Here is a 16,817-nt window from a genome sequence, read left to right as displayed (position 1 = left end):
TTCAGGTGGCTCGCCTAGAGAGGAACTTCTTTCAGAGTAAGCGGGAGCTGGAGTGCATTCAGAATGAGCTCAACAACATCCAGAAAGAATTGCAGACTCTTAGTGAGAAATACCAAGCTGCTATTTGCGAGAAGCAGCAGTTGCAGGAGGAGGCTGAGGTGATGGAGAGGAGACTGATAGCTGCTGACAAACTCATCTCTGGGCTGAGCTCTGAGAATGAACGGTGAGGTTGAAAACATGCAACACTTACTAACCAACCCTTTAATAGGTTGATTTTTAATTTTAAACCCCCTGTTTTTTCTTTTTCCCCCCTGTCTCTACCAATTATTTTTCACCCCTTCTACATACTCCCAACTTAGGTGGACAAATGATTTGGAGGGATTGAAGCAGCGGCGTGTGCGTCTCCTGGGTGACTGTTTGCTTGCTGCTGCATTTCTGAGCTATGAAGGGGCATTCAGCTGGGACTTCAGGAATGAGATGGTATACCAAAAGTGGGTTAAAGATGTGCAGGAGAGAGGCATCCCCTTGAGCCAGCCTTTCAAAGTAGAAAACCTTCTTACTGATGAGGTCGAAATCAGCAGGTGAAGTTGTTGCGTAACTTGCTAATAAATGCTGTAGAATCTGACTTTTCTCTATCAAATAATGACAATTAGTATGCTAATTAATGGCCTAACTATGTGTCTACCCTGTGTTAGATGGGGCTCAGAGGGTTTGCCTCCAGATGAACTGTCCGTGCAGAACGGGATTCTCACAACCAGAGGGAGTCGATTTCCCATGTGTATTGACCCCCAGCAACAAGCCCTCAACTGGATTAAGAAGAAGGAAGAAAACAATAACCTCAAGGTACGGAAAGATTTAATGCTCATTGATGTTCTGGGATGACTGCTTTATGCAGCCTCCCATTACTGACAGCCCCTGTATCACCAGATTCGACAAACAGAGGTTTATGACTTGCAGACCTGAAAGTGTGATCATCAATTTTGTCCCAGGTCTCATCTTTCAATGATCCTGACTTCCTGAAACAACTAGAGATGGCCATCAAGTACGGGTTCCCATTCCTTTTCCAAGATGTGGATGAATACATCGACCCAGTGATTGACAATGTCCTGGAGAAGAATGTGAAAGGAGCAGAGGGAAGACAGGTCATCATGTTGGGTGACAAAGAGGTCGACTACGATCCCAATTTTAAACTCTACCTCAACACTAATTTAGCTAACCCTAAATACTCTCCATCTGTGTTTGGAAAAGCCATGGTCATTAACTATACTGGTAAGATGTTTTTGCGTACTGGTCAGATTTCATCTGTATCCTTAAACCACAGGGTCTAAATTGTATGTTTGCTTCTTCCCCATCTTTTTGCATCTTTTTACGTACAGTGACCCTTAAGGGTCTGGAAGACCAGCTGTTGAGTGTTATCATGGGGTTTGAGAAGAAGGAGCTAGAGGAGCAGCGAGAATGTTTAATCCAAGAGACAAGTAACAACAAGAAGCTGCTTAAAAACCTCGGAGACACCTTGCTCAGAGAGTTGGCCACATCTACAGGCAACATGTTGGACAACACAGAGCTCATTGAAACACTGGAAAAGACGAAGCTGAAAGCCAGTGAGGTTGGTATTGGCTTATGCATAAAGAGTAAAAGTTGTGGCAGAATATTATTTAACTGAAGTCACAAATCCCAGTTTGTTTGTTTCTTCATGTTTGACATTGTGATCATCAGGTATTTGAGAAACTAAAGTTGGCTGAGAAGACGTCCAAGGACATTGATAAACTTAGAGATGGCTACCGTCCTGCAGCCAAGCGTGGCGCTATCCTGTTCTTCGTGCTGACAGAAATGGCTGTGGTGAACAGCATGTACCAGTACTCACTTGCCTCCTACCTAGAAGTGTTTGACTTTTCACTGCGGAAATCAGTGCCAGACCCCTCCCTTCCCAACAGACTAAAGAACATCATGAACACTTTGACATACAGCGTTTATAACTATGGCTGTACAGGTAAAATATTTAAGGTGGAATAATAGTGAACCATGTGAGGGGCAGGAAAAAAGTCTGTTTTTAAAGGAATTTATAATTATTTTGTAGATTTTATAACCCTAACTGAGTTCTTATCCCCAGGATTGTTTGAGAGCCACAAGTTGCTCTTTTCCTTTAACATGACCATCAAGATTGAGCAGGCAGAAGGGAGGGTACCTCAGGAGGAGTTGGAGTTCTTTATAAAAGGTGAGCTATTCAGAGAAGTACAATATAGTACATACAATAGTGATCAACTATGCACACGAAAACATAATGTTCAAAGCACATTTCCATCTCGTGTATAAAGGTAATCTATCCCTGGAAAAAAGCCAGCGCAAAAAGCCGTGTGATTGGCTTGCCGATCAGGGCTGGGAAGACATTGTGAAACTTGCAGAGCTCTTTCCCGAACAGTTCAGCTCTCTGCCTGATGACATCGAGAAACATCCCACTGAATGGCAATCTGTAAGTGGCCACAGGGACAGAACTCACTACAGCCATACCTCTGAATCAACTGTGAGTGTAACTCACACTCTTTTTCTCTTCAGTGGTACGACTTGGATGGACCAGAACAGGCTCCGTTTCCCATGAAATACAAGGGGAACCTGTCTGCCTTTCAGAAGCTGCTGTTGCTGCGCTGCTTCCGGGTTGATAGAGTCTATAGAGCTGTCACTGACTATATCACTGTTATCATGGGAGAGAGGTGAAACTTTTTGTACTGTAATTTTTCATTTTTTGACTATCCTTACTCAGAGGGAAGTAGACTGAAAAACAACAAAATCATTTATATCAAATCAGTATTTGGTGTGAACTCTTCACCCATAAAAACACCAGCTTTTACAATTTTGTTTAGTTGTTTAAGGTACCTGGCAGGTAGTTTTTCTTTTAACTCCTACGAGAACAGATTTTTAGGAAAGCTCAGTGCAGGGTGACACTTTGTACTTCTTGTTTCCCTGGATGGATGTCTGAGATCGCTGCAGAGTTTTAGTCACACATGTCTTTGATAACACATGGCTAAGAATCTAAAGAGCTGCGGTAAAGTTGCTAAAACTTTTGCACAGATCGTGTCATTGTGTATACAGTATATACAGTCTGTACATATAATCCACTCCTGTGAACAAAGTATAGATGACTGTGTGAATATTGAAACATTCTGTGCTTACAGATGTTTCTTATTGTATTTCTGCTCAGATATGTTCAACCCCCTGTGATCAGCTTTGATGCAATTTATGATCAGAGCACACCTTTCTCCCCCATTGTCTTCATCTTGAGCCCTGGCTCTGACCCAGCCGGTGACCTCATGAAACTAGCAGCCAGATCAGGCTTTGGAGGCAAGTTCAAGTTCCTTGCAATGGGCCAAGGCCAAGAGAAGGTACTCAATACTTTTTTTCCTATATCACGGCATATCTATATGAATATATGGATTACCAAGTAATCACATTGAATAACATTAAAAAGGGATGAAGTTGAACATAATTGTTTTCTGTACCCGGGGTAAAGGTGGCACTAGATTTATTGGAGAAGGCAGCCTCTCGAGGTCAGTGGCTGATGCTACAGAACTGCCATCTGCTGGTAAAGTGGCTGAAGGAACTGGAAAAGGCCTTAGAGAGAATCACCAAGCCCAACCCTAACTTCCGCTTATGGATCACCACCAACCCCATTAAAAATTTTCCCATTGGCATACTTCAGAAATCTCTGAAGGTGAAACACACATTCTCTTTACCTTCAGTAAAGACTTTTTGTAGATGTTTGTAAGTGGAAGGACTTCCTCACATTGGTGCTGTATTTGAATGGTTTTAACTGGGAATATGACATAACTCCTTTTCCAGTAAAGTAAGGTGATAAAACAGTTACACATTCCCTTTACATGACAAGTAACGTTCAACTATCTTTTATAGAAATTGATGTTTCATGGCAGATAAGACTGCATTAAGAACCTATTAACATGTTAATAGTAGAATATTTCTATTGTACTGGAAAAAGAAGTCTTAAAGGACTGCTTCTAGGAAGCAGAGATGCTTCAGAAGTAACAGATGGTATGACAGTGTTCCTTCATTGTTGTGTGCAGGTAGTGACAGAGCCCCCCAACGGCCTCAAGCTTAACATGAGAGCCACATACTCTAAAATCTCCCATGAGGCCTTGACCACATGCCCGCACCCTGCGTTCTCCAGCCTGGTGTTTGTTCTTGCCTTCTTCCATGCTGTGGTGCAAGAGAGACGGAAATATGGAAAAATTGGCTGGAATGTCCCATACGACTTCAGCGAGTCTGACTTTTCTGTAAGTTGCACATTAGTCTAAGATTATTTTGAAAGTATGTTTACACTACCGGTCAAATGTTTTAGAACACCTCAATTTTTCCATTTTCTTTAATTGAAAATTATGCAGTTTAATGTCTCATTGAACTCTGATATAAAAGAATAGTACAAATAAGGAACTGGAGTTAAAAAAGAAATCATGGAATCAATTTATAGACAATAATGTATTCTAAACTTTTGACTCATCTGAGTCGCCACCTTTGGCAGATATAGCAGCTGAACACACCTTTCTTTCTACAATAGAAATCAAATATTCTTCAGAAAGTTCTCCCCATATCTGTTGCAGAAGTTGATGCAGAACAACTTTAAATTGTTAACCCATTTTATGTTCCCTGAAAAAGGCCTTTTTGTATAATTCTAAAATGTACATTATTTTTCAAATTTTAGTCACCTTACCTTTTTTTCTTTTCTACCTTTGGCAGTTCACCACTTACCTTTGTACCATTTCAAGCTATTCATTGGACTTGAATGACTTGAATTGCAATAAATAACTGGAAGATCTAGGTTGCTCTAAAACCTTTGACCGGTATATTTTAAATTAGTTTATGAGTGGTATAATATTTGCTGTATTTCACTTTTCAGTAGTTTAAACATAGTATCTGTGCTCTGACAGGTGTGTATGGAGATCCTGAACACCTATCTGACAAAAGCTCATGACCAAGGAGACATCAATATACCCTGGGGAAGTCTTAAATATCTTACTGGGGAGGTTAGTGGGGGTGAATTCGTTTATATTGTACATTTGAATAGTGTGCATCTGTTATACTACTACTACATGCTGTAAGTTTGGTGTAATTTATAATGTTTTGTCAGGTAATGTATGGCGGCCGAGCAATAGATAGCTTTGACCGCAGGATCTTGACTGTCTACATGGATGAGTACTTTGGAGACTTCCTCTTCTACACTTTCCGGCAGTTCCACTTCTTCAGAAACAAAGATGTAGATTACAAAATCCCTCCAACTGGACCAAAAAACGTCTATGTTGGTCAGCAGTTGTTTTCTTATTTCTCAAATTCTCTCACTCATAAAAAGGGGAAGGGGGAAATTTTCTGTCATCATTTAATGCTTTATGCTGTTAATGTGCTACAGATGAGATTGAAGCCATGCCACTGGCAAACACACCAGAGGTTATGGGTCTCCATTCCAACGCGGAGATAGGATACTACACAAATGCAGTTAAGGAGATGTGGACTCACCTGATAGACCTTCAACCTCAGACAGGTATGATTTTGCGTCTTTCAGCTCATCCCTTGAAGTAATATATCCTGTTTTTCAGAAGTAGAAGCATTTATTTATTTCCATATGCTTTCTTCTTAGTGGCTGATAAATACTCTCTCATATCTCAGGTGAATCTGGTGGACACATCAGCAGGGATGAGTACATCAGCCAGGTGGCCCAGGACATTCAGAACAAGCTCCCACAGTTATTCGACATGGATGTGATCCGGAAAAAGTTTGGCATGGACATTTCTCCGACCTCGGTGGTTCTCCTTCAGGAACTAGAGCGCTTTAACAAACTGGTGGTCCGCATGCAGCTCTCTCTGGCTGAGCTGCAGAGGGTGAGATGGAGGGGCTGAAGACCCAAGATGCTCAGTAAATTAATCTGCAGGTGTTGTATACTTGTGCTTTGCTCCGATTGGGATTTGTTTCGATTCTCCTGTGTGCTGTAGGCCTTGGCTGGTGAGGTGGGGATGAGCAGCGAGTTGGATGAGGTCGCTCGATCCCTTTTTAATGGTCACATTCCGGTCATTTGGAAGAAGCTGGCACCTGACACTCTTAAGTCTCTTGGTAACTGGATGTCCCATTTCAAGAGGCGATATGAGCAGTATAACTGTTGGGTAAGGATGACCCCATTTAATCTTTTTTCTTTAATAATTTTTCTACCATAACATTTTACAGTTAACAAATGACTTATGCTTTGAATATACTTTCAAGTTGGTGTATTTTGTGCTCACCAGGTGAATGAGGGCGAGCCAAAGGTTATGTGGCTATCAGGATTACATATCCCTGAATCTTACCTCACTGCTCTGGTCCAAGCTGCGTGCAGGAAAAATGGGTGGCCTCTGGATCTCTCAACACTGTACTCAGAAGTTACCCATCATCAGAGTGAGGATGAAGTCGCCGAAAGACCCAGACAGGGTAATAATCAGAGCTCATCACTTGCAGCATGAGCAGCGAGTAGTTGTAAAGACTGACAGTCTCATTCCCTGCAGGTTGCTTTCTGTCCGGCCTGTATCTGGAAGGAGCCGACTGGGACATAGAGAAGTGCTGCTTAGTGAAGAGTAAACCAAAAGTTTTGATCGTTGAACTGCCCATCCTCAGAGTCATCCCCATAGAGACGCGCCGCCTCAGGCTACAGGTGTGGACAGCAAGCACAACAGAACTCCACACTAATTTATAGCTCATTATTGAATGCATCTATTTAACTATATTTTTGTGTGTTTTGCACCTCAGAATACGCTGCGGACACCTGTCTACACCACTTCGTTGCGGAGGAATGCAATGGGTGTGGGCTTGGTGTTTGAGGCAGACCTGTTCACCACCATGCACCTTTCTCATTGGGTACTCCAGGGAGTCTGCTTGTGCCTCAACACTGACTAAAGACAACTGTCAACGCCACTGAGCTGATTACTTGTAGCATAGTCAGCTGAAAATGTTAGTTAACGATAGCAATGTCTGCTTCCTGCTTCATGTAGAAAAATACTTAAACATAGCCTGTGTAATACATTTTATTTTATTGTTGTTTTATAACTTTAATTATTTGCCTCACTAGATGGCAGCACATAACAGAGGCAGTAGCTTCAGGCTGATCAACATCTCTAGGGATTTGTCTTTGAAGCTACGGTTGACTAATCTGCTGAAATGTTAAGGCTGTGAATGAATAAATAAATGGTTTTTACTTGTGTCGTGTAGGCTCAGAATCCCATTCATGCTCTTAGAGGTCAGCAGATGCAAAATATTTCTGCTGATTTTGTAAAAAGAAAAAAGAAAAATCATAAACTGCTGCGTGCAGTGGAAACTTTAACAGTAACCAGAGGCAACCACAAGCAACTTTTTAGCTTTTCTCTGCAGTATAGGTAACAGGGCATGTTTTATTACATCGTGCAAAGAGAAGATCCTGCACAGCACTGAGTAATCGAGGCTGCTGATGTGAGCATGCCAGCTCAGGTGAAGTAACCTCTAAAAACTCAGACGGTCCTAGAGGATGTGGCAGCTGGTGCAGCAGTGACATTGCAGGTGCAGAAATAAAACTTGCAACAGTTTGGAGCCATAACTCACGCAGTATACATCGTGAAGCCCCAGGTATGAGAGTGGAGCTGTAATCATAGTAAGACTAAATTGCTTAGACTGAAGTCTTTATAAGCCAAACAACCAGCAGCATGAAATTGTTTTAGTTTCTTTAGTCTCTTCCCTGAAAAGTCCCAACCTGGTACACGATTACAATGTTTGTCATTACCATATTCTGCAGCCTAAAAGGATCTCTTTAAATGACAGAGGGGCAAAGGTTGAACAGGCCCCATTCTCACCTTCAACTGACACAAAAAGAGGGAAAATCAGGACATGTTTATGACCAAACACTGGGTGGGGGCAGGAGCAATTGTGTTTCCCTTTTTGAAAAGAGGGAATGAATGTTGTGTTGTGTTGTTTAATGAACCTTTACATCACTGGATGGAACTTTAGTAAAAGCAGACCTAAACAAACAATGGGCAATCTGGCTGTTTAACTTTGTACAATAAAGGGGAGGGAAATCATAAAAGTAAGAGTAACGACAGAAAAAGAAAAAAAAAAAGAAACCCAGCTCGCTTCCTTAGAGGTCAAAATTATTTTCAGCTGCTCATGACTGCAGGGATTTACATTAACCCTAAACTGCTCTAGTTCCTGCTTGGCACCATTGTTTGCCCCGAGTGGCCTCGTAAAAGCGCCAAGGGTGCCCAGGAACAAATCCCCTCCCATGTGTGGTGATTGGGAGCAGGTGGGCTCATTAAGACCCAGTAAAGTCAATGCACTGTTTTCCCCATTCTCCCTGTGGCATGGTGAGGAACAGGAATTAATCCCAGTCCTCTTCTGTGACTGTGAAAGTGTTAACATTATCTTTCAGTAGTTAAGAACTTAGCACAAAACTTTAGTAGACTGTATTAACAGGTTAGATAAGCACATTTTGCTGCCTGCAGCATCTTTTGCAGCTGGCCAGACTTAAGCCCAAGGGCTGCAATCACCACAGTCACAGACATATACAACTCATGTCCTAGTTTTTGGTTGCAGTGCCAGGTGTTTACTTTGGAGAAGGACCACAGATCTGTGGCTACTGGCTGTCCCAGATGCAATGGGCAGTGGGAAATGACCACTCTGGCCACTGGGTACTGATGACTTTGACAGACTACACCTGCTGAAAACAACTCAGGGGCAAACACAGATAGATAGATGTTGTTGATGATGTTATAAATAGGTTAAACTAACTGCGTTATATTTTAAATAAAGAAAGATGGTTGCATAGTATTCAAAATGTTCAAAAAAAGGTTTATAAAAGATGTGATTAGCCTTAGCTGGGGGTTTAAACTCGTCATATCCAGTATTATCAAAACTTTTCGTTTCTTTTCTTTAAACATTCCGTTTTATTTGGTTTAAATGGGGGCCTAACTCTCACTAGCACCGCGCCTGTGATTTCAGAGGAGCCTTGAGAATCAGCAGCCCATAATTCATTTAGTGCAAACAGTACAATGCGTTAAGTGCCGTCGCTTTGTCCTCTGTGAGAAGTTGAAACGGGGCAGGGTAAAAAGAGACCCAGCAGGCTGTGCTTTTAAAAGACCGGAGGAGACTATAAAACTGGTTTCATACCCGCTGCTGTAAAGGATCGGCACGATATGAGCGCAGACAGACGGAGGTAGGCAGAGCACACTCAGGGAAGGGAGGACAGCACGCATTTCACACTCAGAGCATTCATGGTTCATTTTTATAAAGTCGGATCTCTGTCACAGACAAGCGTGGGTTTATGGGCTAGTTCACACTCAGCTCTATTACACATACATCCTGTTTTTTTGTGTGTGTTTTCTACTTTAGTGAAAAGGATGAGCGTCTTCTCCAGTAGACCCGGCGCAGTTTGACACGTTTCCCGAGCTGGAGTCACTAAGCGGTCTGTTTTCCAAGCGGGGCCTCATTAAAACAGTTCTGCTCTTACTTTTGATGCCACGGAAATGGGATCGCACCAACGAGAGAGCGTGTCCGCGCTTTGCAGGAAAAGTTTGCTTTGGACAGTGCTGATACTCTGGCTGAGCACGCTGGTTAACGGGACCTGGAAGACGGGACTTTACAAAACCTATTCAGTCGGGACGCAGCTGAACAGAGACCAGACAGCAGCCACCCACAGCTCAGTCTACCAGAAAAGGTGAGGAAAGTACGCACAGCTGTCATATTGCACACAGAATACTTATATTAAGTTTTGTTTTCTATGTTGCTGCCACTGCATGCCTCCACGGATGTACTCCCATCTCCATCCATCTACCGGGCGCTATTGTCTTCCTGACAGTTGGTTTCCCTTTTCCTGTGCTGGCAGGCAGCATGTTTTTACTCTGCTGAGTCCCATCCACACTCTTGTCCCAGCTCACACACCTCTGCTGCCCCTGTGGCGTGTTATATGCTCTCTATCCATACAACGCCTTTAGCCTCACACACATAGCCCGCTCTTTTCAGCATCCCAAGGGTGAAGATTTCAAAAAAAGAGTGTTAAACCCTAAGTTTAAGGAGTGATTGATTATTTGTATCTCTATAATAAAGCGTGAAAACGTTTATCTTAAAGGATCACTGAATGAAAAGGGGGGATAATAAGGCTTCAGAAAATGATGGATCATTCTGTGTAAGGGCAATCGAGTTGACAAGGGTGTTGAAAGAGAGTCACCAGACTAAACACGAAGGCAGGAGGGCTAACCGGCTCTGCTTTCCTCCTGGACAGAGCCAAGTTTAGTTGGAGACTAGCCACTGATTAATGATGAGAGGACGTTTCCCCATCTTGCAAATATTTATGCTGTCAGCTTGTGTGTGTGGGCTGAACGTGGCTGGAGGCTGAAATCCCTTCTCTCTGATGAGGTCTTTTGGGTGTGTTCAGGTGGTTTTCAGCGCCCCTTCGGTCACTCCACTGCCTCACTTCTCTGCTCAGCTCCCCCTGCCACTCAGAGCCAGAGGTTTGTGGACATGTTTGCTAAACACAAGCAGCTGGGACTCCAGCGCAATCTGAGCTTGTTTTGGGGGGAAAAAAGCAGAGGGGGATGAGTTTACAGTCAGTTTGCTGCTGTTAGTGTAAGTGGCCGTGCAGGAAAGGCAGGACTGAAAGAGGGAAAGCTGCTGTTGGTGTGAGTCAACCACCTTGTTCAGAGGTCACCGGGTTTGCGGTGACATGAGAGGAGCTGAAAGTCTCAGTCCACCTGCTGGCTGGCTGGCCTGATCGGTGAAAGCAGCAGTTTATTGGGTGTCAACAAACAGTAACAGCGGCGGTGTGATTTCAGAGATCAACCTCGATGATGAAAGCAACCTGTCATTAGGGTTCAGGTGCTTAAAAGGAAACGCATATGACTGTTAGTGCACTGGGAAAGGGAAACCTTCACTAATACCAGCACTGTCTTCACACAGTGATTAGCACAATCAAAGGGGATTAACATCTTGTGGGTATTTTCTTTGCTGGTGCAGTCACTCTGTGAAAGAGCTGATAAAGCATTCCTTCACCATCTCTCTTAATGACTGCATAGCTCAGTAAACTGTGGGGTCACTGAGGGAGATGCTTCTTTAGTCCCTGTCTCGCCCAGTTCTTTATCCTCCCTCGGAGGACTTGTCATGGTCTGACAGGCAGTCTGAGCCCTGTGGCAGTCCTCATTCCTCGTCCATCTTGACCATATCCATGTTCACTTTAAGCATGGGAATGAAGACAACTGAGATTCCAGGAAGCTGCACGGCTTCAAGAAGAATGGCTGTGAAACTTCAAATGATGTATATGCACAGGGAACCATTATTTGGATGGATGTCAAGAGGCAGTCACCAATTGTTCAGCTCCAATAATATCCACTGGCCGTTGATTACATTACTCAATTGAATTTGTTGCCTTTTTCTGTATTACATCACTGTCTTATCTTCTGTTTTTGGACGTGTCACTGGACAAAATATGAGATTCTTAAGACAGGATCTTGAACTCTTTTCTTCACGATTTACAGATTTTCATGTGTAATATCAGTCTTAAAACAAAGAATTAATTGTGGCAGCTCATCCTCCACAATGAGAAAAAAAATTGTTGGATTCCTGCTTATCAGATTGAATATTTGCTCATTTCTGTGGTTGTAGTCTGAGTTGCTTCAGTTTTTGGACAAAACAAGACATTGATGTCATAACTTTTAGCCGATTTTGTTTCCCGATGTCTTAGAGATTTGATACTTAGTATGAGCCTAATACCAGACTCCATATTGCATCCTGTGCACTGCAGGTGAGCAGTCCATAAAGTCAGCATCTCATTCACGGTCAGTGGAGCAGCTCAGCTCGACATGATGGTCCATTCACGCTGAGCAGTCAGGATTCGTGGCGCTGTAGGTGTGATATGAGTGAATCCTTCATTTGAGTGGGATTCCTCTTTCACTTCCAGGTTCAAACACTTGAAGATGCCACAGACTGAAAGCTCACAGGTGTCTGCACCTGAAAGCTCAAAGGAGACAAAGATAGATGAGAGTTTTCCTTGTTTATTCCATGCTGCTGTAAGGAGTCACTTAGCCCTGACCTTTAAGGCCTCGCTTCGGTGCTTTGATGCTCGTCACTGTCCGCTGCGCATGGAAAGCCCACGGCAGCTTTGAACCTGCAATATAATACCCCAGCAGCCGTAATGCTCTGAATTAATGTATAACAATTGTTCAAATACAAACTTAATACAACCTGTTTCTTTTGTTTGTCATTGAACCTGCAGGCCATGACTCTAGAGCTGCAAAGTTTTTTTTAATTTCACCTCGACTTGTTCTTGCTGTTTTCCTCTTTGTCGTTGGTTGTGGTGCCATATTTATCTTATGTCTCCTCTCAATCCCACGGGAGCCACACTGCTTCATAATTGCCATCTCTGTCCCCACCGGAAGCTTCCTTGGATGACCTCTGTGATAAGTTGACCTTTGTCTCCTCTTTTCTCGTCTCCTTCCCGTCCTCTCCTTTGTCTGGCTATTTGCCACATCTGTCTTTTGTCCTTTGTTCTGCTCGAGTATTTTCCCACAGATAGAAATCCAGAGGAATTCCTTTTGCATTTCAAACATATCTCCGAGCGTTCAGGCCGGCTCCTACGATACGTGAATGAATGGGCGGAGGAAAGGGAGTTACTGTGGTGTTTTTAATCAGAGTCCCATCAGCGTTTCGCCCACATCAGCCTACTTGTCTGTTCACATGGCTTAACCCCTACCTTCTTCATCCCGGTGCAGTATGCTGAAGTAGGCGAACCGCCTCACTAGTGTGAACACGGGAAAATGTGGTCTGCATAGCGTAAAAGGTGAATAGAGGGCACATGCGGTAACGACAGCGCAGCATATAAGCGAGTTCACAAGCTTTCTGTCAGCATTTGCATACATTTAAGGATTCAGCACTTTTTTTGTTCCCCTCCAATATTTTACTGTCTTGGCGTCGGCAGTGTCGAGGAACAGATGGGCCAAAGCTGTGATTTCTCTTAACGGTTGGCTGTGGCTACATGTGACTGTGAGACATGGTTGATGATTTATTTAGCTTGGGCCCAGCATTCAGAGTGTGCCATGTGTGCTTAGAGACCTGATACTCACTGAGGGCCTGCTTGGTGTTTTTGCCAATGAAACAGCATGGTGCTGGTGGGTTTCACACTTCATAGAACAAGGGTGCCTCCAGTAAGAGGAAGGTGTTGACTACAAAGCATTTGAGATTGAAAGACTAAATGCACTTAGAGCCTGCGTCCCTCATATGCATAGATAATAACACAGTTATTGTTAAGCCTCCCCAAATCTGCTTGCTGCAGTGGAAGTGTTTGTCTTGCTGCATCGCACTTATTATATATTATATGAATCGGCTGCTTTTGTTCTTTCACTCATTTAAGGAAGAAGGGTCGGCATTTCCTCCTCGGTAATTCCATAAGAGCAATGCAAAGAGACAGGGAGACCATAAAATCCAGCGCCCCCTTCCCTCCTCGTACCCCCTGGTGAGACTCTTGTCTGTTCCCAGGTGAAGCCTCTTCTCATGGGAAACTCAGATGTTTATCTGTCGGGTCTGGCAGATAAGTGGTGGGGAGGAGTTGGGTTTACTACCCCCTCATCCCCTCCCCCTTCCTCCCAGCTCTACCTGACCACAGCTTCTTCAGTGTCTGAAATTTTCCACCAGTGATTAGAGCAATTTTTTCTGGACCAGGGAAAGCAATCATAGGGTAATCATATAGATCCACTGTCATTCTAGTAGATGTATGGCTGATGGATACGCTATGATACACGAAGGGTGGGCCTGTGTTTGAATAACATGTGGCGGAAGAATTCCTTTCCCCGCTTTACTTATGATTAATTCAAATAATGTCTTACGTTTTGCTTTTTCCAGATGCGGTAAATAATGCAAAATCCTTTCAGTCTGCAGGCTTAAATACTTGCTACATGAATGGAAACAATCAAGATCGCTCAATAATAAAAGAGACGTTGTCATGTGATAAGGGAAAGTCGCTGCAGCTGTAGACAAACATTTATCAGCGGTGCTCCCGCGCTCTGGCTCAGGTATGTGTGTGTGGCCACCACGACATGTGGGAACGGTTAATGGGAGCCGGTTCAGGGCTGCTTCGCATCCTCTCCCTTTGGCGGTTTTTCTTTAGTGTAAACTGTCTCTCGTGCACACAAACATATGGTCTCCCATATTGACAAACAGACTTTGGTGGGAACACCCACCCACTCTTGCACACGTTGGCAGCAGAACAAAAAAAGTGTAGTTTCATGAGCTCCCTTCCTATGCATCTATTGATAATGTTGTAAACACAGGCTGTAGTAATTGTTTCCGTGCTCCTCTTACAGCCACATGAAGGTAATGAGGATGTCTGTACACATCATTCTTAATAAAACCATTCTGATAATGTGGTCGCTCATCAGCCCGAGAGCGTCTCTTCACATTAAAGCCAACAGTTGTGTGTTTTTTCCTGTTCTGATATGTAGCAGAGAGAGAAGAAAGCTAAAGGCTTTCTCTAAAATGTTTCTCATAGCGCCTGTGCTATCAAGAACAGATCTGCTCCCTTTAAAAGGGACACCGAGCTCTCGGTGAGGATTAAGCTAAACCAATTAGCTCACAGTCTCTTCAGATAAATCGCACTTCCTTTAATTTTAAGCAGTCTCACTGAGACATTGATAAAATTTCACATTTTGCTTCTGGAGGTCGAACTCGTCTGAATGTAATAGCTGCGGAGCGTTCTCATCCTCACTATCAGATCTCAACCTCTGACCTTAGCATCGTCGATATCTCATCGCAGGCTCTCCTCAATGAGTTATGAAGGCCTTCCATTAAAGGGAGTGAACTCATGTCCCAGCATTAACCCATGCTTAAATACCTTCATCTTTGTATGAGACTTTGTCTTCCTCTTTATCCCCTCCTGAGGGACTTTTGCTCCTCCAATAGAGGAGAGACCCCTGTGCAAATATAACCCAGTCCTGCAAACTCTGTGGCTGATTAAAACCAAGTGAACACGGTGAGGAAGTTCCCAAACAAAGGAGTTGAGGGGGGCTGGAAGGACAGAATGAAAACCCGCGGGGAGACCGCAGTGTTTTTAGTGTGACAGCACTCGTTTGAAGGTGTTTTGCAAATTCGTTCTCCTGTGTTTAGTTTAAGAATCAGACTTTTTACTGAGTCTAAAAATAACAAACTGTTGAAATCCTGCTGTTGTTTTATTCTACATTTCTGACTCTGTTTCTTTCGGCAGGAACTGGTGTCCTCATACGGTCACTAAGACTGTGACCTGCCAGGTGCAGAATGGGACAATCCTCCAGCGGGTGTACCGGACATGCCCCTGGCCACAGGGATGTGCAGGAGGCAGGTGAGAAGGCAGAGGCATCTTACCAGTACTGCTACTGTTTCACAATGCTTTTACGAAACCTTTAAAAAACCAAAACTTTTTTAGTTCATGGGCCGCATACAGCACCGTATGATCTGAACTGGGTAGAAAAACTCTCATCATGAAATGTATTCAAGACGTGCAAGTTTCTGCTCAAAAATGTTCCAGTTCCCTGGAATATAAACACTTTGGAAAAACATAGAGTGGGTCTCATGGCTCTTTAGTGAGCCACATGTTTACAACTTTAAAAAGAAGAAAACAGTTGCCTGCTATCAAAGCAGAAAGCTTGGTGTAATGTTTATTTTCTGTTTTTTAATTATACTGGGATTAAAATAGCAGAATAGTTGTTGTTTGAATGCTGTTTGAATCACTTAGAGGATTAGCTTTAAAACTTGTTACTGGAGCTAATGTTCTATTAAAAATCATATTAAGTTCAATCATATTAGCATATATATATATATATATATATATATATATATATATATAATATATATATTTATATATATATATCTATATGCTATATGATTGACTTAAGTATGATTTTTATTATTTTTATATATATATATATAACATTAGTATTTATATATATATATATATATATATATCATTCATTTCTAATCTATATTAATTCCAATATCATATATATAGCATATTCGTTAGCATTCATAGCCTAAGTGCTAAGTCATTTTTGGTCAAATTCGAAAATATCAATTAAAAATATGCATGTGATATTTAGGAAAATTAGTTTTGTCTGTTTTCCGAAAAACACAAAAAATGACGCATTCCATCAGCGCACATCTGCTCGGGCCTGGCCAATAAGATTGCTAATTATTATATATATCATATCGTTAGCTTCATAGCATAAGTGCCTAAGTCATTTTTTGGTCAAATTGAAAATATCAATTAAAAATATGCATGTGATATTTAGAAAATTAGTTTTGTCTGTTTCCAAAACACAAAAAAATGACTTAGGCACTTATGCTATGAAGCTAACGATATATAGCAGTGGTATTCATATAGCTCTCCTATAATTAGCATAGTTCAGGATGCCACGCTGCTGTTCCATATGCTGTCTTTTAATTGAGATAAACCTAAAAGCTTTTATATAATCTGACGCTTAGTGATGGGACACATTGCCTAGAAATTGCTTTTTATCATTTAATTGAGACTGTGCGAATACAAAGACTGAAAACCTCACGATAATATCTAACCTTACCAGAGAGAGGAGATTTCCTTTCATTTTCCTTTAAAAATGTTATGTGTGTGTGCGCCCATGTGCGTAACGGCTTTTGATTTTGTGTTTATTGTTCAGCTACAAGACCGTGGTCAGACCTTCCTATAAAGTGGTGTACCGCACTGTGACTTCCCTGGAGTGGAAATGCTGCCCGGGATTCAGCGGTGCTGCTTGTGAAGAAGGTGAGTGAAGACAGAGGACGCAGACACACTTCAGTTA

At 42.5% G+C, this 16,817-nt stretch overlaps 2 protein-coding genes across 3 annotated transcripts in view; both read left to right on the top strand.

Moving 5' to 3' along the window:
- Positions 1-7,226, top strand: part of dnah10 (dynein axonemal heavy chain 10) — a 28,907-nt gene extending 21,681 nt beyond the window's left edge. The window contains exons 59-78 of the mRNA XM_005916331.3: positions 6-223; positions 360-581; positions 696-843; positions 990-1,269; positions 1,377-1,606; positions 1,717-1,990; positions 2,111-2,215; positions 2,316-2,470; positions 2,554-2,708; positions 3,197-3,377; positions 3,506-3,706; positions 4,074-4,283; positions 4,935-5,030; positions 5,135-5,306; positions 5,411-5,542; positions 5,668-5,879; positions 5,991-6,158; positions 6,279-6,459; positions 6,534-6,679; positions 6,775-7,226. Coding sequence (XP_005916393.1) covers positions 6-223; positions 360-581; positions 696-843; positions 990-1,269; positions 1,377-1,606; positions 1,717-1,990; positions 2,111-2,215; positions 2,316-2,470; positions 2,554-2,708; positions 3,197-3,377; positions 3,506-3,706; positions 4,074-4,283; positions 4,935-5,030; positions 5,135-5,306; positions 5,411-5,542; positions 5,668-5,879; positions 5,991-6,158; positions 6,279-6,459; positions 6,534-6,679; positions 6,775-6,921 — 3,633 coding nt within the window. The 3' untranslated portion in view covers positions 6,922-7,226. The remainder of the gene's footprint in view (positions 1-5; positions 224-359; positions 582-695; positions 844-989; positions 1,270-1,376; positions 1,607-1,716; positions 1,991-2,110; positions 2,216-2,315; positions 2,471-2,553; positions 2,709-3,196; positions 3,378-3,505; positions 3,707-4,073; positions 4,284-4,934; positions 5,031-5,134; positions 5,307-5,410; positions 5,543-5,667; positions 5,880-5,990; positions 6,159-6,278; positions 6,460-6,533; positions 6,680-6,774) is intronic.
- A 1,756-nt stretch (positions 7,227-8,982) lies between these two features.
- Positions 8,983-16,817, top strand: part of emid1 (EMI domain containing 1) — a 56,150-nt gene continuing 48,315 nt past the window's right edge. Inside the window, exons 1-4 of one of the 2 annotated variants that reach the window (XM_042218420.1) lie at positions 8,983-9,202; positions 9,379-9,703; positions 15,233-15,346; positions 16,677-16,780. In XM_042218420.1, the coding sequence (XP_042074354.1) occupies positions 9,513-9,703; positions 15,233-15,346; positions 16,677-16,780 (409 nt within the window). In that variant the 5' untranslated portion in view covers positions 8,983-9,202; positions 9,379-9,512. The remainder of the gene's footprint in view (positions 9,203-9,378; positions 9,704-15,232; positions 15,347-16,676; positions 16,781-16,817) is intronic. The other variant, XM_042218419.1, reaches the window with a different exon arrangement.

This window comes from Haplochromis burtoni, unplaced genomic scaffold (genome assembly GCF_018398535.1).
Source record: "Haplochromis burtoni strain Fernald_Lab_line unplaced genomic scaffold, NCSU_Asbu1 Contig_18, whole genome shotgun sequence".
Taxonomy (NCBI): domain Eukaryota; kingdom Metazoa; phylum Chordata; class Actinopteri; order Cichliformes; family Cichlidae; genus Haplochromis; species Haplochromis burtoni.
This window is presented reverse-complemented; position numbering and strand designations above follow the sequence as displayed.